Genomic DNA, 20,935 nt, shown 5'->3' with positions numbered 1-20,935 from the left:
AGTTGTAGTCGCAGGTCTCAGTCGCTTGGAGGAAGAGGGGGTCCGTGGAGGAATCGTGGTGAGAAATCATGTCGGGATCCTCGTAGCTCACAAAGAACCTAGGCTTGCTGTCAATACATTTGTCTCCAAAGTAACTCACTTTCACCACCTGAAGCACTGCATGAAGTGAAATAAGTGTAGGGAAACAAAAAGGGCGAATTTCAATAAACAACAATGGAGCTGAGTAGCTAATTATCATGTGTATGGATGCGTCAGGATGCATAATTTAGGGTTTGGCTGTATAGTAGTATTTTGGAGTGATATCATGGGCTTCGCACCCGCGGATCGGTACTTTTCTGAAGTCGTGATATAACATTTGGTATCGAGCAGGTATCTTTGGTCCAACCTATGTTTGAATCTCAGCTGAAGCGGCTTCTGCTCAGCGTGAGGTGAAGGGCCCTGCGACCGCCGGTTACCGTGTGGGTTGTCGCCTTCACTCCGGGACCGTGTGGTAGACTGCCGGATGAGGACGCCAATTTTTAGTTGCTTTGCTTTGAAAAAATTCTAAAATATTTATTCGTTCTAGGTTCTTACAATTTTCCGTGCGCCTTAATTCGTAGTACATACAGAACATGCTAAGCTAAGCTTCGGCAGACAGGAAAAGAAATGCTTCACGCCGCACCTGGCACGAGGTAACTGGCACTAACACGTCGCATTGAGTAGACATTTGCGTGCATGCTGTAAGCAAGGGTGATGTAAGCGTGCGTGTGTTGTACTCTTGGCGTATCATCAGCCACTAAAACCGCAATACCTCCACCTCCAGAATAGTCCTGATATAATCCTATTACGCTGAGGAAAATGCTGACTAAGCGGTTTACGGAAATCCTGAGCAGCTCCTGAGCAGCTTTCTACTAGGTTACTACCAATCGCCGCGGCCGATTGGTATTTTTCTGTAGTCGTGATACAACAGCGTGCTGTAAGCGTGCTATGCGTACCCCCGCCTCGATACGTGTACATATCATGGATCTGTACGTACCAAACGCTCACATTGTACGCACTTGACGTTTCATTTGGCCGCTGTGGGATCTAGGTTTGATGGGTTCGTTACGTACGTCCTTGCTTGTGTCAGTGATAAGCTAAGCAACCAAGCAAGACAGGCCTACGATGTATACGAACTTCATACGTATGAAGTTTGAGGGATGGAGGCATCCTCCATATTGCATCAATACGAATCACACCTAAATCACGTATCACTTAGTATTTATGCAGCCATGCAAGTTGACAGATACGCTGAGGAGGGACCCGATCATCAACAGAGCATGTTGGAGGCCATGAAATGGGAGCCAGCACGTCTGGTGAGGATGTTGGAACGTGTGTGGGCTCACCGCAACTCAGTTATATAAACCCTTTGGGCGCTAGTCTGGGCCGATAGTGCGGTGTTTCCTTTTCTCCGTGGCTGTAAGCGTTTAGGTTTTGGCCTTGGGCCTTCGGCTCGTATGGGTAGTTTCACAGGTATGGGGTCACACACACCCCACCATGTAACATCCACACACAGACACACACACAGAGACACACACACACACAGAGACACACACACACACACAGACACACACACACAGACAGACACACACACACACACAGATACGCTGTGCTGGGGGGGGGCATGCACGCGGGTCGTACATTCACACATACCTGGCTGGAAGTTCGGAAGCAAGAAGCTCTGCGCAGAGCCCCCATTACACTCCCAGACCCGTATCGAGGCGCCATTCCTGCTGTTGGCGTCCGCGTCCACGCAGAGACTAATGTCGTACTTGGTACGGAAGATCCATCTGGACGTCGCAGTAGTCGCATCCGGTACACGAGGGCACACAATAATAATGAGGGCGCTTTAATTGACCTCTACCTATGTGTGGCTGCACACCGCTGGGTTGCTTGGACTAGTAATAGGACGGCGTAACACGTCTGTGAACTTGGCAAAATTTGTTATATCACGACTTTTTCGGGAAAAAAAGAACCGATCGGTGGATGCAGATCCCGTGATGTGCCCTCCAGGATACTACACAATTGCAAGCTCATCCGAAGTTGGTTTACCCAATTACCCACCTTCCACCTTGGGGGGTAAGCATGAACTCCTGGTTTGCGGCGGCATCAACGCATGGCATCAGGCTGACGGGGGTTCCATAGCTTGTGGGTGTACGGCCACCGACAGTCCAGCATCTTCGGATATCAGAACTGCTGGTGATGCGATAGAAGCCCCCTCCTGCAGGTGTATATATGATGGATCAATGAAGTTCGCCCTAATGAAGTTCAAAAATGAAGCCTCAAAATACATCAATCGAGATACCCCGTGCTTAATAGTAGGTGATGATACTTTGTTATGAAAGCAATACAGACAGAAAATTTATCTTGTGCATCACCAGTATTCAGGAGCTGCTCAGCTGTTCATGATGTTATTTGCGGTATGTTATGTACGCTAAAAAGTGCGCTTTGAAATAAAAAAACATATATAGCCAATAAATAGGCGTATTAAGATATTAAGACCATACTTGACTGGCAAGGTATAGCCATTAGCCGCAGAATGGTAAATTTATTGTGCTGCAACATGCAGTATGATAAATCTATCCCCGTACTTTATTGAATGTATGATAAAGATACTGATGGAAAAAAAAGAAGATTGAGCAGAGGCATTAACCCTCATGCTGTTGTAGTGGATACATGGTATAGCATTCCGGATAGTTTGAAGCATATGAGGTAAATTGAGGAGTGTCTATAGACCATCTATTCTCAGGACTACCTATTATTACACCATGGCACGACCTGTTGACCATTCTGTACACCCTTCTTACACTAGTATGAACCTATAAACGATCCATTTCTCAGTCTAACTTATTATACGAAGAAAAAAAACCCTGCCTATAGACCATAAAAAGATACAGATGGAGTGCCGTACACTCATCGCTCAATTACCTGTGGCCAGGAAAAAGAAGTCGTTCGGCCCTGATGGTGGATTAGTTATGCCGCAGTCGTACTGCAGCAGGTTTAGGTCCAAGCGAGTGTCGTTGTACGGCAAGCCGCCATTGGGCACTGTGACACACTTGTTGGAGTCGGTGCTGGTTAGCACCTTTTGCTTAGGCATCGCCAGTGCTGCGGGAGGTGCAGGAGGAAGAGGAGGAGGACATGCATGGAGTCACGAGTAGGTTTGTGCATGTGGATGTTACATGTGCGGCGAGGAGAGTTATACCACGACTTGAGGAAAGTTCCGATCGGCGAATGCAGTTCCCGTTTACACCCACAGGCTACTACAAGGAGCTATCCACAGCTGAATGCCCTTCATACCCGTCCTTGAGACAACGGCACACACCTGGCTGGAAGTTGGGCAATGAGAAGCGCTGCCTGCTTGTGCGGTCCGTTTCCATCTTTCCGCCGTCGCAGACCCGGAATTCCAACGGTTGTTCCTCTTGTGCACCAAGAGGGGACGTGCTCAGACACATCGTTGGGGTGATCCGCGGCCTAATCGTCCACCTGTGGGGATGAACATGTCGTATGTAATATTGTAACTTTTATCTATAATATGATGTACATGTCTTCGCAAATATGTATGCACGTCATGGAGCAGATGGATGGGATTTATGGCTGGATGTGCGTGTAGTAGCTGGCCCCTGAAAAGGCCTCTCGAGATGCTGGTGGTCGCGCTTCGCGCGTATTTGTAGAGCCGTACTGTGTACCAGCTACTACAGTGCGTGTGCTAGCTAAATGGGACAGCGCTGTCCCAAAGCTTCTCCACTCCATCAATTCCGACGCGGCCCTAGTTTTGAATCCTCCCCTTAAGGGGGGGATTTAAAAGCAAGCTTGCGTATTACCAGTTCCATGGAAGAGGACATCCAAATGCATGCAACAGTATAACAAGCATGCTGTATGTGTATACGTACACAGTTACGCAGGGTCGAGATTTCTTGCATCAGGCTAACATAACAACACTTTGGTCATGTCCACGTAAATACGTATTTATGTAAACCTAATTATGTGTGCACGCACCAGGGGCCCGGAAGCGGATTCAGGAAGAATTCCTGCGTAAAACTACCCTCCATGCATGGTGACATGTATATGGGCTCAGTATCGGGGAATGACCCTTCAAGGATTGTTACACATAGCCCAGTCGCCTCCGATGTAATCCGGTAGTAACCACCACCTGCATGCATGGGTGAGCCGCCAGGAAGGACGTACAGGCAGGTCGACTGTTAGGGGAGCGAATGTTGTAGTAGCTGGTACACAGTACGGCTCTACATAACGCGCGAAGCGCGACCACCAGCATCTAGAGAGTTTTCAGCGGCCAGCTACTACAAATGTAGACAGCAATTGCGAGTGAAAACAAGACGAAGGCCGCACTCCATACGTACATGACGTACGTTATGTACGTATGTACGTCATGTACATATGGAGCCGCGAGTTGCTTGTCTGTCGTGCCCTGGTATATTAGGTATAGGGACCGTCCATTTTCTTATACCAGGCTGCGATCTATCGATAGCTAGACGTGTAGTGTTTTTACGGACGACTCTTATCTACATACATGCCGACTACGACAGGTCCGCCGTGCTTCGAAAGTTACACCCGTCACGCGGCGGCAGCAGACGGACCGAAATAGATTACATCTGCATGAATGAGGCCGGTGAAGCAAGAGTTAATTACATTTATACTTATTGGATTTTGTTCTTCTTACCAGTATGAAGAAGGGTGAAGTGATGCAAATTGCTATTCGCGCTGCAGGCTACTTGTCCCAAAACAGTCGGCCTTGTAGTTATATAGGTCAATATTACCGGAGCCAGGCACGTAGGAGGATTTGTGTTGGCCTGGATAACTTGGGCACCTGCCGGGGATTGAAGCACGTGAGAGGGTGTTGGACGAGCGGGGACAGTGCGGGGGGAGCGGGATCCTTGAGACGCCTGGCTGGGGTCCATATGCAAAGAGATATGTACAAATATACATACAATAATAAATCTGGGTTCTATCTATTTCTATATCTGTATGCGTGCGCCTGCTGTTTGTATGCACTGCTGACACACATGGAATGTGCTGATTGCATACAATCAGCTATAACGGCGTGTGTTTATCAGTACTATATAATTTTTACTATCATTAATCACGTGCAATAACACCTCTCTACTCATTCTAGGCATTATTACAAGGCACGCCAGATTACTACCGGGGGGTTGCATACCAATCAATCTTCCAATAACCCGACAGGCCCTAGGGTTGGGCTGGAGCGGCAGAGCACGTACTTATGCCCCCCGAGACTCAGGGATCAAGATCCGTCAAGGTCGGAAAATCCTTCTGATATATCACCATCGATGGTGGTAAGGTAAAAGTGCCCCTAGTCGATGACCTGGGATAAAGTTAACCTGCGAGCTGACCAGGGATGGAGTTGAGCCGCCGTCAATCCGGCAGATTCCGTTGGATGCCGGTGGTGGGTGCGGAATCTGAGCGATCCACTGAGAAGTTGGCAAGGGTGACAGGATGAGGGTGCCCCGAAATACCGTGGAAGGCGGGGTCTGCCGGGTAGCGGCCGCAGGGTGAAGATATGACACTCCTGCAACCCCCTGCCCCCCTATATATATACATATATATGTATATCGACTTACCAATAGGGATGGAGGCTGGATACGGTGGGGGAGGTGGAGGGGGTGGAGGGTTTGGGTAAGGGGGCTTATTTCCATCATTAGTTCCATGATCCTCGCCTGTTCATGAGGACGGTATGTAAGACATAATAAGGGTAGGAAGGACAAATCAGGAAATAGGACGAATAAGCCAACAAAAAGGAACACTGATGAGAGCGCTAATAAGGGCGTGAAAGCCGACATAACCCATCCATGCATTAGATGCCTTGGAGTACAAATAGTTAATACCCCGTACGTCTGCTGTAAGTTAGTAATACCTATGGTCTATAGAATGCGTGTGCGATGTCCCTACACGGTTAATAGCCTCCCTAAAATGTTTTGGTTTTCTATAGATCGCACCCGCCTGATACAATAGGATGGCGGGTCTCTATCTGATAGATCAGGGCGCAATCTAAAAGACGAATAACAAAAACGTTTACATACGAAAATCATTTTTTGGTATTTCGTCTGTAACTGTATCGTCTTTAGGTCGTGCCGTAGCATATTAGATAGGAACCGTCCCCAGCTAGCTTATCAGGGTTAATTCGATGGTTGATTCGAGCGACGGATCGGACGCCACTCCGTCGGTGGGGTGAATAGTACCTTACGGCGACCCTGGAAGACCCAAGCAAGCAGGGTCGGGGTCCTTTTCGTGTTGATATGATGCGCCTCATTCCTTCGGCGGAGAATGTGTTCATAGAAAAAGTGTTTTTTTGTACGGCGGTAATTGTGATAACCGTATACTTTCTTGCTGTTGCTGCTGAATGTACTTCAGCGGTACATCTTGGTACCAGAAGAGATTATGTGACTAATACAAGTCAGGAAATACATATATTCTTTGCTTGTTCATAACAATGAAACCGACAAGCAAACTTTGAGCAATATCAGACGTCGCTGCGTAGACGCGTAGTAATGGGAAATGGCCGTGGCGCATCGGCGGCGGCAGCAGCAGAAGTGCGGCTAAAAATTGCCTACTTGTGAACGCGATCAATCATGAAATTGTCCGTAATAGGACTTCCAATATCTCCTGAATTGGACTGCATGTGACCACATCCTCATTACACCAACTAACTATCGCGCAGCAGATAGACATCTGAGCTCCAGCAGGTCCAGACGAAGCAAGGGGGCGAAAAAAGCAGGCGCAAGCACGGCGGTCGGCGTATGCATGACAGCAACTAGGCCGTTATAACTGTCCTCGCCCCAAATCCCGTCAAGGAAAGTCTGAACCTTTAAGCAGAATTTCCACTGATATGGTCAGTTTGAGGGCGTAGCAAATAAAAGGACTGGAAAGGCGCCGCGAAATGCAGGACCACGCACCCAACGTATCCGTCCACAGCCAGCAGCAGCGGCAACAGCCGCCGCCTAGCTCTTCATGTATACGTAAATCTTTGAGGAAAATTTAAACAGCCACAAAGCTTAAATAGTTGCTGAAATTTTACCTCCGCATCAACTATAACGATTTAATTTTAATTTAGGGAGCTCCCCTTACCATGGCTAGCACAAAGGTGGAAAAGGGCAAATCCAGCCACCGCCAGGAGATTGAGGTAGATATGCAGATTGCATCTGCTTCTCGTCACCATTCTTGAACTGTATTTTGTTGTGCGGAGGGGGAACAGCGCAATTAGGCAAGGGGAGGACAGAAATAATGGGCAAGAGCCATCGAAGGGCCGAGGCGGAGGGCCATCGCAATCGACAAGATGGACAAGCTCGGTATAGTAAAATGCATTCATAATGAGGAAATCTTTCTTTAAGCTTACCAGGCGATATTCATCCAGCAGGACGAGTGCTGGAGATTGGGCGCCAGCAAACTTTAATTAATGGCCGTCTTCAATTCGCATCACGAAATTTTATGACATGTAAAGTTTAAGTCAAGTAAATTGTCTCATGTGGATTTGTGCTGACGTACAGCCTGAAGCTCTGTCGTCCAGTGCTGAATCTGCGTCCGACTGGCGGGCGCTCACGCACTGAGCAAAGGCCAAAGCATGATAAATTACATGCAAAGCAAAAATCAAAATCATTCATGTGGCCTACCCAGCAGTTCCTGTTTTTCCCCTTACTCACTACATGCCTCAACAGGAAACGCGCGTATGCAACGTATGCACAAGGGTCACCAACCGGCGGGCAGCAAGTAAGGCCTCGCTGGTCTGCTGCTATGCTAAGAACTTAGAACACAGTCCAATAATGTCCAAGCGATGCGAATCTAAATCCTCATATCGTTCCAAATATGAGGCAAGAATATAATTCGAGTCGGAGCTCTCAAAGAAGCTTGCCAAAGAAAAGCGTCAGGGTGCCGGTAGGTGCGGACGCGCCCGAGCGCCATAAAACTCCGGCCATCCCATGGCCAAGAAAGAAAGAGAACCTTCGGGTATGGGTCGTGGCATGCATGATGCTACTCGCAGTAATGATGCTACTCTCTAGCTAGCGCCTGCTAGCGCAAGTCCGCGGCCGACAACATGGCGCGCGTGCTTTACCATTTCCGTCACGTAGCTGCACAATAAGTCTGACATGGTTACCTACTTGCCTGTTTAAGCCTTTTGCCGAACTGCCCAGATGTCGGGGAAAGTAGTGCGGTGCTCGCTAGTACGCGAAAGTGGGACAAAAACATCGCAACGAGGGCGGGCGGGCAGCGCCTTCTCCAAATGGACGATGGCCGACTCCGAGGCATACACTGCTGGGGAATGGATGGAGGAGGTTCAGCCTTGGCGTGGATAGAGATGAGATATCTATCGATAGACAGCCAAGGCGACATGCCGTGATAGACTTCCAAGGGTTGGAATTACCAGGCCGGCCCCCGAAGCAGGACATTCCAAATTTCCATGCGACGGATTTTTGGAAATCGATTGCGCCCCTACATATTCCCAGCTACCTATTGGTGCCCTTACAGCTTCCGTCGCCGCATGAGCGAGCCCTATCAGTGCAGCTTCCCGCGCCAGAAAGATGCGATGCAAATGGGCGAAGTGTCGTGACCATTATTGACACCACAGCCCAAACAGGTAATGCAGGAGGGGTTTCCGTGGAAGTGCCGAAATCACGTTTCATCTCACATGGACTAATCAGGCAATATGTGTCGGTTGTTATTGAACCCGCCTGTGAGGATAATGCAGACCTGCAGCTGCATTATATTAAAGGTGGGCGTCGTAATGTAGGGATGGGCCAATGGTGCCATGCTAGAGTAATACTTCGACATAGCCGTTTATTACATTGCTGTCGAAGTACATAACGTAAAGCGAACTTTCTACAAAATTGTCTTGTATCCTGCAGCACAAGTTGATTGGCAGGTAAGAAGCCTTGGGTGGCCCTAACGCATCATTACATTGCTGCGTTTATGTATGTGTATGGGTGTGGTTGGGTGTGGGTGTTACATAGTCATGGGGTTGCGCATCCCGTACCTGCAAACTGCCCAATACGAGCCGAGGGCGCAAGGGCTGCCAGATCGCCTATATGCACCATCCTACCTCGCACTTCAGACAAAGCAAGTGATGAAGGAGACTAACGACCAAAGGGAACAATAGAGCTGCAGTCGGGCCACATGCGTGGATGCAACCCCATGCACATCAGACCTATCTGCCCTGGGAAACGCTGAATGCCAGCTTCGGGCGGACAGCACCTGCAGCGGCGGTAATCAAGTAATTTGGTGTCGACGAGCGCGGGGGGGGGGAACAGAAAAAGTCCTAGTGCACGGTTTGGACATTCCCCCAAACAGCCAGACGTGTTCTGCTGCGCGATGAGGGAGATGGCGGCATCCTCACTTTGGGCGGGATGCTGAGCTAGGAGATAAGTACGCTGATGTTTTCCATGAGATTCCGGGTATCGCTCCAGTTCGTCCCGTGGATCACGCAATTCCGTTGGTGCCTGATGCCCAACCTGTCGCACGCCCTATGTTCCCACTTAGCCCGCTTGAGCTTGATGAGGTCAAACGGCAGGTTACTGATCTGCTCGCTAAAGGCATGATTCATCCGAGTATGCTACTAGTTACAAGTGCCGCACGAGTGCGGGGAGGGTCCGTCAAAGCTGTGAGGCCATGGACTATATATTGAAAGTTGGTTATACCGTACAACCGACGGCGGTTTGGGTCCTGCCAACTAGACCCCTTCTCATCCAGTTACATGTGCAGGGTCAGATCAGACATCACCACCAATCAGCATGCGAAACTTACACCCTCGATTAGACCCCTGTTTCACACCATAGCAGTGATTTGTGATTCTAATTCTGTATCATGTATCATGTAGCGATAACTTCCGGCTGAAGTTTTTAGGGCATCAGAGTCGGAGCTCTTGCGTTGGCATGCGTGCGGCGCTTCCGAGACCCGACGCAAGTTGCCAAGGGCAGGCGCCGATATATTTGAGGATCCATTGCAATTAACTTTATTGGTTTACTGAGGAGGTAATGCTGCAAGCTAACGGCGTCTATGATTCCAAAATTCCGTAAGGATTATGCTGCATAATATGCAAGGAAGAGGACAATGCTGTGAATAGCTTTAAAGTAGAAAATTTCCGCTGAATTCAATTGAGCTGAATTGCAACGGATGGTATACAGCGCCAATAAAAACAATTGTTGAGCATCCGAGCGACGGTATGAGCCCCCTTAAATGGCATAGCAAAAAGCTTCAATTGAATTCAAATTATGATAGAAGTTCTTTGATACGGTGATTTTTGGACAAGCATCTCCAGTGCCCACCATTCGATCACGTACGGCAGCTGCTTCTAACTCCTACTCACGAAAACTAGAAGAACTGCGCTGCCAAATCCATATTTTAAATATATTTCATACATATTGGAAGACCTCTTCTAATCACATATCATCTCTCGTTGGCATAGCTGCTCTGTTGGTTCCTTGCAACGGTGACTGCGGATGAGCCAGTACCATTTCACAATGAATGTTTATTTCAACAAATAGTTCACACATCCACTCAACCTATCCCGCTGCAATTGAATTATAATTGGGTCATACGCGACCTGCACTTACTGCAGCTCCTGTGAGCCCATTGAGTCCTGGTACTCATATGGATTTTAGGGGAGGGTTTTAACGACAATCAGTACTACTTATTAGTCGTGAGGTCGCGATCCGTCCTACGAGTGCAGGCTAAGGTGAGGCAGGAGTGGCTGAAAGGTGGATGCGGCTTATTATCGGAATATTGAAGAAAGCCATGTCGTGAAAGCCCCTTGGATCTTCTGTGCTCACCTACTACGATCTTGCCTGTCCTCAAACCTGTCGCTTGCACGGCACGGTACTCATAGTGGTCGGAGCGTATGCCATTATGAATATTTTTTGCTGCAAATCAGTTGATGGCGTGTCAAAAAGGTAAACGCTTCATGCCTTTTCATACGTTAACGGCATCGACAACATCTTTTAGCTACGGTGGCCGTGAGCTTTCAAGTCGAGGATTATGAATCCTTCGTATACTTCCAAAAGCATTACTACTAAAGTACTGAGGGATGGTCCACTTGGTCCGTCGGCATCAGAGGCACTGGGTTGTCTCGCCAACCGTGCCGTATGCCGCCACTTGCAACATGAATACATCCTAAGGCGACCTCCTATAATTTTAATTATGTTAATCACTGTTCCTGCAATTTACTTTCTCAACCTACCTATGCACACCCCGTGCTATCCAGCAGAGCCGGCCCTTAAACCTTTGAGGCATTCCTGTTGTGATACGATTGGCAATAAAATTGCTTTGTTGAAATTCTAGTATTGCCTGTCAAGACGTGTTGAGGCGTGTAAGTCCTCTGGCTTCGGTGGCAGTAGCGCATAGCTTCCTTGCGGTGCGTGTGTTCGTAAGACTTCGTAAGCTGTTCGCAGAAGCGCTGCCGTGTGCGCACAATTCAATCGTCGCTATCCATGAAGGTGCTATGTCTGCATCCACCGTCCAAAGTACAAATTAGCCGATGAGCGTCTGTAGCTATCTTGGCGCATGGGGCCCTTCCGTAGCTGATCCAAAACCTGTCCTCAACCCCTCGCTCGCTGCAGGGCACCAAGGCGAGGCTAGCTCGCTTTACACGCCGATTTTCTCCAATCCTTTCAAGCCAGCACAGCCGATACCTAGCGGCCATACAGCGGCGAATTTTGGTGACGGCTTTGGCATTATTGTGTGCGCGCTGGTTCAACATTGGAATATTAAGCCTGCAGGAACAACCAAGTCAACGCAGGGATTCTTGCGGTGCACAGGTCGCTAGGCTGGCCACGGCCACTTGCAGCACGCTCGCTTCCGGTCGAGCGTGCGTGCGTGTGTGTATATGCTGGAGCGACACGCGCCATCGTATCGACACGTGCTAAATGGTGTTGTCCGAACACAGAATGGCCAGAGCTCCAGACCTAATCATGCAGCGTCTGCTGACTGTCTTGTTATCACTTACAGCCCTAGGCGGCCATGGAGGACCTTTCACCTCTTTTGCTACAGCAACGGCAACTGCGGATGATGATAAGCTCCCAAACGCGGGTCGCGAACTGGAGACAGCATTCTTCCTAATGAATCGTCGAGGGACGAATTCCGATGTCACCGCTTTGCTACAGTCTGAGGTCGGGAGAAACAGCGATGCCGGCAACAATACTGTTACAGCCGCCGCTGGTAGCGCCGGGATGGGCCGCAGCAAGAGGAGCAGTAGCTCTGGTAGCAGCCACAGCAGCAGCAGCAACAGCAACAGCGGCGGCAGCAGGAGCAGGACTAGCAGCAGGAGCAGTAGCTCTGGTAGCAGCAGAGGCGCTAATAGTGTCGCCGGCATAAAGACCATGCTTAGCGAAGCTTCTACTAAATACGTGACTACAGCTCGGGCAGGACCTGCAGCGGAGATGGCGGTGGAGGAGGGGGATGGGGAAGCAGGCGTGGCGTTAGATGCACAGCATAGGCGGCGACAGCTGCAGGACTTCAATTGCCCAGCACTAGGCAACACCGCAGAGTCTGTGAGTCTAGGGAGCCGCTGTCTGAAGGGGTTTGTTTCATGGGTACGGGTGGCTAGGCTGTTAGCCAGTGGCTAGTTTGCTGGTACTTCCGGTTCTTGGAGGCCAAAGATGAACCATCGTTGTGATTGGAAATGTGTAGTGCTGCCGGGATCCCTCCGTGCGTTTAAAAGCTCCCTTACGCCTCGCTATCGCTCAGCAGGCCGCCCTGCCGATGCTTTTCCTATTCACACACACCACCCGTGACAACGCCCCTACTGCTTTGCACTTGAGGGCACTTGAGGCACTTGAGGGCAGCAGATTAGGGTGGGTGGGTGAGATTAGAGCCAAGGTGGGAAGAGTCCGTTATTTTCATTAGGGCAGCCACTCAGTGGGTGCCACCCTAAAAAAACCCTTAACACCTTAAACGAGCGTCATCATCCCGCCCGCATGGCTGTGGGACCCACCTTTTTCCGCGCGCTGCTTTCCTTCATCACGCCGCCATCCCCAAACCATGCACTACTCGCCCGCCACTCCTTCCCCTGACCCTTTTCCAACCGCCGCAGTTTCTGGCATGCACGAACGCCGTTCGCACGAACCCCGACATGTTGGTGGGGCTTGTTCCAAGCAGTTGTTTCACAGCGAATATCAGCGTAGGTTTTGCGGCGAGGGGGGGTGTGGGACAACAATTGATGTTGGGTATCGTATGACCCTAATGCATGCGGTATTAGATTTTACATTTTTAACCCAGTACTAGCGCGGGACATCATTCAGGAGGTCTGTGTTACACCTAGACGTCAATAACGCTGCTACCATAGCCACCAGAATCCTGCCTCATGCATGTATACACCTACCCTCAACAGGCCTCACTCAAGAACCCCCAAAGACTGCCTTTGATCCCGAGCCCCGAGCTGCGCAACGTATCAAAGTTCCATAATGGCAAAATGATCGCGACCAATACGCTATCGTACCAGTAAGTCGTCCTCAATGTTAACCGTCCGGGGCGGGGCTTGCGACGGTTACATTGGGGGCCTTTTGATCTTTGCACCAATCACTGCGCGCAAGAGTACTGCGCGTTCGATAGTGTGATTATTTTTATCGTTAAGTTATCGTTGTGATACGCGAATTTAGCCGAGCTCGTCGCGCACGTGATATTACCACGGGGGGATTGCCAAGGTGTTGATGCCGCTTTCGCGTTATGCTATACCTGCGATGTCTCTCCGCCCTTGGTTTTAGATTCTTAATCATCCAGCGATTTACCCACATACCCTCCATCCCCTCAACTATGAACCGTTGAATGACTTGTTCAGGTTTCCAGGTGAGCCGAACATCGCAGAGCGCGCCGACGCGCTTGGTTACCTGTCCTACCGGATTTCAAGCAACATCGCACGGGGCCCGAAGACTGCCCGCGACGCTGTGCTGTTGTTATTCTGGTGCGTTCATGCCGCCTCCCGGGTCTCATGCGCGTGCATTCGTGCATGACCATATGCATGGACAGGAGAGTCGTGTATGTGCCTGAGTATACGCAAAAGTGAGCATGTGATCGTCCGTCTGTGAGTCCAACTACGGAAGGGTGAACGGCTTCGGCATTCATAAAAACATTTATCAGTTCCACTTCTAAAACATGCCGCCTGGCCTCTCGCAGTGATGCCCGCACCAGGACCGTCATGTTCGATTGCGGAGTCTCCGATATCGGTGTGGCTTCCGGCTCGGGCTTTTTTACGCAGGTACAGTGGTGCGGAAAGATTTAGATTGCTCGTAGTTAGCTTTTAAAACACCAGCACTTTCTCTCTCCCTCTCTCAGTCTCACACACACACAGCGTGTTCAGACAGACAGACAGGCAGACAGACAGGCAGACAGACAAACAGACGGACAGACACAGACCGACACAGACAGATAGACAGACAGACAGATAGACAGACAGATAGACAGACAGATAGACAGACAGATAGACAGACAGATAGACAGACAGATAGACAGACAGATAGACAGACAGATAGACAGACAGGTAGACAGACAGATAGACTGACAGATAGACAGACAGATAGACAGACAGATAGATAGACTGACAGGTAGACAGACAGATAGAATGACAGATAGACAGACAGACTGACAGATAGACTGACGGACCGACTGACGGACCGACTGACTGACTGGTTGACTGGCTGACAGGTGCGAAGGCTGGCGAAACTGTTCGTATAGTAACGCGTAGCTGACGATCAACGGCTGTATGTTATCCCTAATGTTTTCCGATTTCACGGCTGCAGGTATTTGGCTGCCGAGATGTCAACGGTTGCAACAGCTGCGCCTCGTCTCCACCATCGCTACCAACACCACAACCATCACTACCACTACCGCCACCTCCATCATCGACCACACCTCCACCCCAACCTCCGACGCCTCCTCCACATTTCCGCGCACTCGCCCCATCGCCACCAGCCCATGCCGCTCCAGTCGGCAAGCTTCGCCCCAACCGCCGCCACCCATGCCCCCTCCACGCTCGCCACCTTCGCCCCAACCGCCGCCACCACCCATGCCCCCTCCACACTCGCCACCTTCGCCCCAACCGCCGCCACCCATGCCTCCTCCACGCGCGCCACCTTCGCCCCAACCGCCACCACCCATGCCTCCTCCACACTCGCCACCTTCGCCCCAACCGCCGCCACCCATGCCCCCTCCACGCTCGCCACCTTCGCCCCAACCGCCGCCACCCATGCCCCCTCCACACTCGCCACCTTCGCCCCAACCGCCGCCACCCATGCCCCCTCCACGCTCGCCACCTTCGCCCCAACCGCCGCCACCCATGCCCCTCCACGCTCGCCACCTTCGCCCCAACCGCCGCCACCCATGCCCCCTCCACGCTCGCCACCTTCGCCCCAACCGCCGCCACCCATGCGCCCTCCACGCTCGCCACCTTCGCCCCAACCGCCGCCACCCATGCCCCCTCCACGCTCGCCTCCTTCGCCCCAACCGCCGCCACCTCATGCCCCTCCACGCTCGCCACCTTCGCCCCAACCGCCGCCACTATCCCCCCAACCAGTGCTACGCCAGCTGCCTTCCCCGTCAAGGCCACCGCGCTGGGCCCCTCCGCAGTCGCCGGTGACCGGATCACCGCTGTTCACTTGCTCTTCAACTGATGCCTCCACAGCCGCGGTAAGTTGCGCGGAGGTTAAGGGGGCCACCGTTTGCTATCATCGGCAAAATTATTGTGGACGTGCTTGGCTGCGTGGCCGAGCAACCCTGACAAGACCCATGCTGATATAAAACACTGACTGCCACCAGCGATAGATTAACCGCCGTCGAGGGCATTGCGCGTTCCTTATTCGCATCTTAATCAGGAGCAGTAGCCGTTGTGAATCAAAGGATGGGATGAAAAATGTGGAGAAGATGATGTTCAACTAACCACCCAAACCATACACAAGGCACAATCGCTACTCGCGCGGTGCATACTGTCCCAGAGCTTCACCATTGTATATCATTGCTTTTCCTTTGGTCAGGAAAATTAGCGTGGTTGTGTGTGTGTATGTGAGTGTGCCATAAGTGTGCCGCAGTTCGTACAGGGTCGGCTCGCGCGGTGTACTGGCAGTAGTACTACAGATGAGCGCTGTCATGCTGATGAGCATATGCATGCATGGATGGACTGGTGGTCCACGGAATCGAGCATAGACATGTTACTGCCACTCCAACAATTGCCGATTGTGGAATTTATCGCAGATCATTGAGTGCGTGAACTCCGTACGCATTAACCCCGCCCAGCTATCCGACCTGCCATGCTACGAGTCGGCCAAGGTAAGAAGACCTAGTACCTACAGCCATAATAAAAACATCAATGTGTCCAAGTGGTCCAGAAGCCTCCCACTCTGTAACAATAACAATAACAATAACAGTAATTAAAAATAAATAAATAAATAAATTACAATAATATCATTCGGCTGCCGGAAGTCATGGGCATCCGTATAGAAAGCTAGACTTAAAAATTATCTATATCCATTCCGTCAATTAATTAACGATCAAGGCTACCAGTCTAATGTGCATTCGGCCGCACCTAATGTAAATGTGGCAACACTAATTTGCCGCTACCGGTAGGCACGCCAGGTTATTATCAATAGTAGGGGGGATGTCGGCAATGTCCCACATCATGTCGGCAAACTTCCCCTGCTGGTACCAGTGCTAGTCCGGTACTTAGTTTACACCGAGCCTGTTGAAGAGGTATGCGTGCCGTTTAGGACCAGTCGGTATCCCAGGCCTGGCTAGGGCGGGCGAAGCGCGTCAGGCCACAGGAGCCCCCGCCCTGTAGGATTGCCCCCCGCCGTGTGGCCGACCAATACGGCCGTATTGCCGTATTGTTGCACCTATGCCGTATTGCCGCACTGCATTACCTATTAGTTTGAAATCCAATCCTTGGAGGTCGCTTAGCTCGCCTCGCTGGGTGCTGGGCTTGGTTGATCTTGCAGGCAAGCATCACCTCACCGGCGCGGCTTCCTCTCCGGACCAATGCTGCCCTCAGCGCTGCTGCGGCCTTTCACAACCGACTGATGGCCAACTACAGCACATTCTCCACAACGTGAGTTAGTTGCTCATCACCAAGGTTATTGAAACCCGGGGTCTTAATAATAAACAAAAACACCATTCTAAATTGTTCGCCGACATCCTTCCTGTTGTGCGTGTGCAAACAATTTTAGGCTTCAGCAGCGGCAAGTGACACGCCTCCTATCATGTCGCCGAAAAAAAAACATGCCAAAGTCAATCGTACGCCACTCTGGGCACCACATCACAACCGTGTGCGTCGTACCAATAATTTACCTAAACTATAACCATAAAAACCTCCACGCCCGGTAACCATAACTGTATTCATAACACCGAAACCGGATTTCTTCAGTAAATGCGGTTGCGGTAATAAAATAGCCCACCGAGGCACCCAATGCGCTAGCTACCTGCGTATGAATCCGAGCACCCTGACTGCCTGACGTCTCAAATGTATCATGGCGAGTAGAGTTGGCTTGGGTCCAGTGCTGGGTCCATTTTTTTTTGCTTCCAGTGCTTGGGTCCAGTGCTGCCGACAGCACCACCAGTGGTGGTATATTCGGATCCAATGTAATGTCCAATGTGCATTCGGTCCTCCCCCTCGTCGTAGGTTTCCTGGGGAGCCGCCCCTGGGGGATCGATTGGCAAACAGCGGCTACGTCTTCACGTTCGCCCTGGAGCAGTACGCGTACGGCATACAGAACGCACGTGATCTCGTACGTTGGTGGTTCTGGTAGGTGCAATAGATCCTATCCGCCTGCGTTCGTCGTCGCCGCTGCTGCTGCAGCAAATCCAGGCATACGATTACGAGTTTATAAGTCGCTTATGACAGGTAGAAAGTTAGGCGGGATCGTATCCTCCAATCCTCCGCTGCCACGATTTCATGGGTTAAGAACAAGCAACACCTTCCTCAATTTAGAAGCTAGGAATTTTTTTAAGGTCGGCTTAACAGCCTAGAATCCACGCCCTGTTAAGTGGTGCTTGCGGCATGCAGGCATTGATGCGGTCATGGTGCCCAAAAGTCGAAACACGCAGCGCACCTAACTAGGCTACAGTCCGTGTACGAATTGGAACTCGGATTGCGGTCACCGTTTCACGTGCCACGCGCGCGCGTTGTACGCATCAAATGGCTCGCAGGCGAGAACAAAACTTCACACGTAAAGTTATGGAATTTCTTGATGATTAGGATAGTCATGCTGCTTGTGTGTCCTTGTATGTCCTTTTCGACGGGACGGACATACAGCTCGCTCATCACCGAACCAATTTTTCCCATAACTTCTCCCCCTGTCATTTATCCATTTTGTCCAACCTAAAAATCACCTATGTATAGCTCTCAAAGCAACCGTGGCGTCATCTTCACTTGCGAGTTGGAGGACATCGGCGCGGCGTACGAGGCGGGATACGTCACGCAGGTAGGCGCTTGAAGAACTCTTTCATAGGTTCTAAGGGTCTTGATTTTCGTAGTGATTGTACATGTACATTCAAAGGTATCTGGCGCGTTGCGCCGTCTGGCGTTGCATTTTTGAGAAAATTCGATTGATTGATCCATTCAAATTTTACTTCGATGTCCTAAGTAGGCCATACAGGATGTCTCGAACACATAGATGCCACTCCAGTTTCGGGCGCACGTGGGCACTCGTGGCAAAAAATACGGCCATCTACTGCTGGCAATGAGGAAGATAATTTTAATGTTGATTTATCACACATCACCACACGCAAAGCTTCCAAAGCTTTTGCCATTGCGTTTTAAGGTTTTCTGGTAAAGAATAAAGAACTCGCTCTTCTGCGGTACGCCTGTGCGTGCATGCGTTTTGCTCCTGACAGACGCTAGGCTGCTCCGATGGCGCGTGTAACAGCTGCAGCGGGTCACTGCCGCCGCCATCACTGACACCAGTGGTGGCATCGCTACCGCCGCCGCCACTACCAGTGCTATCACTGTCTCCATCACGATTCCCGCCACCACCACCACCACCATCTCCCCCACCGCCATCACCGCCATCACCGCAACCACCGTTGCGACCGTCACCGCCACCCCCACCACCGCTGCCATCGCCCCCACCACTGCCGTCACCATCACCGCCGCCATCGCCACCACCACCTCCGTCACCATCACCACCTCCGTCACCCAAGCCGCCACACCTACCTCCCAGGGCTCCCCGATCCCCCCCACGGCTACCGGGCACTCCCCGCCCTGCACCCCGGCTTCCTCCCAGTCCTCGACCACCGTCACGAAGCCCTCCTGTCCCGCGTCCGCCGCCCAAATAGGTCGACAGTAACGACAACGCAGCCCAACGCCCGCAGTACGGCTGACTCGTAACACGATCTGTTAGTTGCGTTGGCCAAGCTTGAGTCTTCTGTTGCATATCTGTGCGTGTGCGGAATATATACGTACGTGGGGGCCCCGGCGCATACATGCACGTCGGGGACGCGGCTTGGCAGGGGGCTTCTAATGTGCAACCCGCACCATCAGGAGGGAGATGGAGATGGAGATGGAGATGGAGATGGAGATGGAGATGGAGATGGAGATGGAGATGGAGATGGAGATGGAGATGGAGATGGAGATGGAGATGGAGATGGAGATGGAGATGGAGATGGAGATGGAGATGGAGATGGAGATGGAGATGGAGATGGAGATGGAGATGGAGATGGAGATGGAGATGGAGATGGAGATGGAGATGGAGATGGAGATGGAGATGGAAGGAACGAACAAAGATGTTCATCTAGATGTTCATCTAGACATCTAGATAGGCGATGTGCCAACCCCCGTGAGAAGTCCGAGCTCCCCCGGTCGTGAAGTTCTCACGCCAATAAGACATTGAATGCAGATCTCTGCGTCATCACCATCAGTACCGTGCGCGTGCAGGGAAAAATATATACGGCTATTTTTTAACGACTCACCAACGTGATCAATTTCGTTTCGATCTTCCCTGGTGGCACACACGCACATAAGTACTTTTGTTAAGAATACTTTGTGCATATATGACAAACGAGCGCGTGATATGCATAATGATGATGACGACATTAAAGCGCAACGCACATACGAGTTGCGAAGGTAGCAACAGCAGCAGCGGCTCCGCAGAGGCTGGCTAACAATCCATGATGGAAACGTAATCTTTTTACCTGCATGGATCATGTTTCATTTATTTGCAGAAAGGGTTTTATCCGGGTCTATTATTATACATCTGTAAGCAATCAGCAACACATACCCTCAACCGAGTGTCTCCCATCTAGCTATTTTTATGTTTTATTTACCTGACGGGGATGCGGGTTCTGGCATGTACGAGCCCACTTAGTAAGTATCCCATACTCTTATCACCGATGACGCCCCAAAACCATCTGTGTCTATGTTTGTCTGTCTGTTTGTCTGTCTGTCTGTTTGCCTGTCTGTTTGCCTGTCTATCTGTTTGTCTGTCTATTTGTCTGTCTGTTTGTCTGTCTGTTTGTCTGTATGGTTATCCATGTGCAACTATTTCGCTAGATTTCCAAAGCGGTTAAATGGTGTATGATTCATCATTTATCTTACGTGTTTCATGCAATTAGGAAAGAGGAGGAGGGTAAACGGTCTGTTGATGTCTGCTGGTGTGTTAATCTGGTTGCTAGCGAACGAGCGGGGGAGGGAGCTGTGCGGATTGTTTGTCTGTATGCCTATGCGTGCACCGGGACAGGTATTGGCCGCTTGTTGATCACTAGGCGACCTGAAGGTGGCTGCGTGTACACATGCGCGTTACATTATTGCGCACGTTGGATTGCTTGCAAATCTCTTGCATGGCGATAATTACAACCTGACGGCAGTCGTACTGAGTACTAATTACAGGATATCACAAAGCCCAGCCAAAACCAACCGCAATTGCGAAAGGTTAACAAAGCCAAAAGTTTAAAAGCTTTGGACACGCACCCTCGCACACAC

General features: G+C 50.7%; 2 protein-coding genes across 2 annotated transcripts in view; one reads left to right on the top strand and one right to left on the bottom strand.

The window, feature by feature from the left end:
- Positions 1 to 7,485, bottom strand: part of VOLCADRAFT_104941 (uncharacterized protein) — a 12,755-nt gene extending 5,270 nt beyond the window's left edge. Inside the window, exons 1-10 of the mRNA XM_002950939.1 lie at positions 7,388 to 7,485; positions 7,120 to 7,217; positions 5,616 to 5,711; positions 4,697 to 4,843; positions 4,015 to 4,168; positions 3,341 to 3,501; positions 2,947 to 3,123; positions 2,083 to 2,239; positions 1,672 to 1,808; positions 1 to 156 (exon numbers count right to left, since the gene is read on the bottom strand). Coding sequence (XP_002950985.1) covers positions 1 to 156; positions 1,672 to 1,808; positions 2,083 to 2,239; positions 2,947 to 3,123; positions 3,341 to 3,501; positions 4,015 to 4,168; positions 4,697 to 4,843; positions 5,616 to 5,711; positions 7,120 to 7,217; positions 7,388 to 7,401 — 1,297 coding nt within the window. The 5' untranslated portion in view covers positions 7,402 to 7,485. The remainder of the gene's footprint in view (positions 157 to 1,671; positions 1,809 to 2,082; positions 2,240 to 2,946; positions 3,124 to 3,340; positions 3,502 to 4,014; positions 4,169 to 4,696; positions 4,844 to 5,615; positions 5,712 to 7,119; positions 7,218 to 7,387) is intronic.
- Positions 7,486 to 7,854: 369 nt separating this feature from the next.
- Positions 7,855 to 19,772, top strand: VOLCADRAFT_91522 (uncharacterized protein; the record flags this gene model as incomplete). Its single annotated transcript, XM_002951034.1, has 14 exons — positions 7,855 to 7,923; positions 8,181 to 8,321; positions 8,515 to 8,758; positions 11,598 to 11,787; positions 12,798 to 12,855; positions 13,070 to 13,114; positions 13,367 to 13,476; positions 13,814 to 13,936; positions 14,149 to 14,230; positions 15,598 to 15,657; positions 16,219 to 16,293; positions 16,959 to 17,068; positions 17,639 to 17,761; positions 19,499 to 19,772. 14 exons carry the CDS (start codon positions 7,855 to 7,857, stop codon positions 19,770 to 19,772), a joined length of 1,704 nt encoding a protein of 567 aa, XP_002951080.1.
- Between the last annotated feature and the right edge of the window lie 1,163 nt (positions 19,773 to 20,935).

Source organism: Volvox carteri (genome assembly GCF_000143455.1).
Source record: "Volvox carteri f. nagariensis unplaced genomic scaffold VOLCAscaffold_21, whole genome shotgun sequence".
Classification (NCBI taxonomy): Eukaryota; Viridiplantae; Chlorophyta; class Chlorophyceae; order Chlamydomonadales; family Volvocaceae; genus Volvox; species Volvox carteri.
This window is presented reverse-complemented; position numbering and strand designations above follow the sequence as displayed.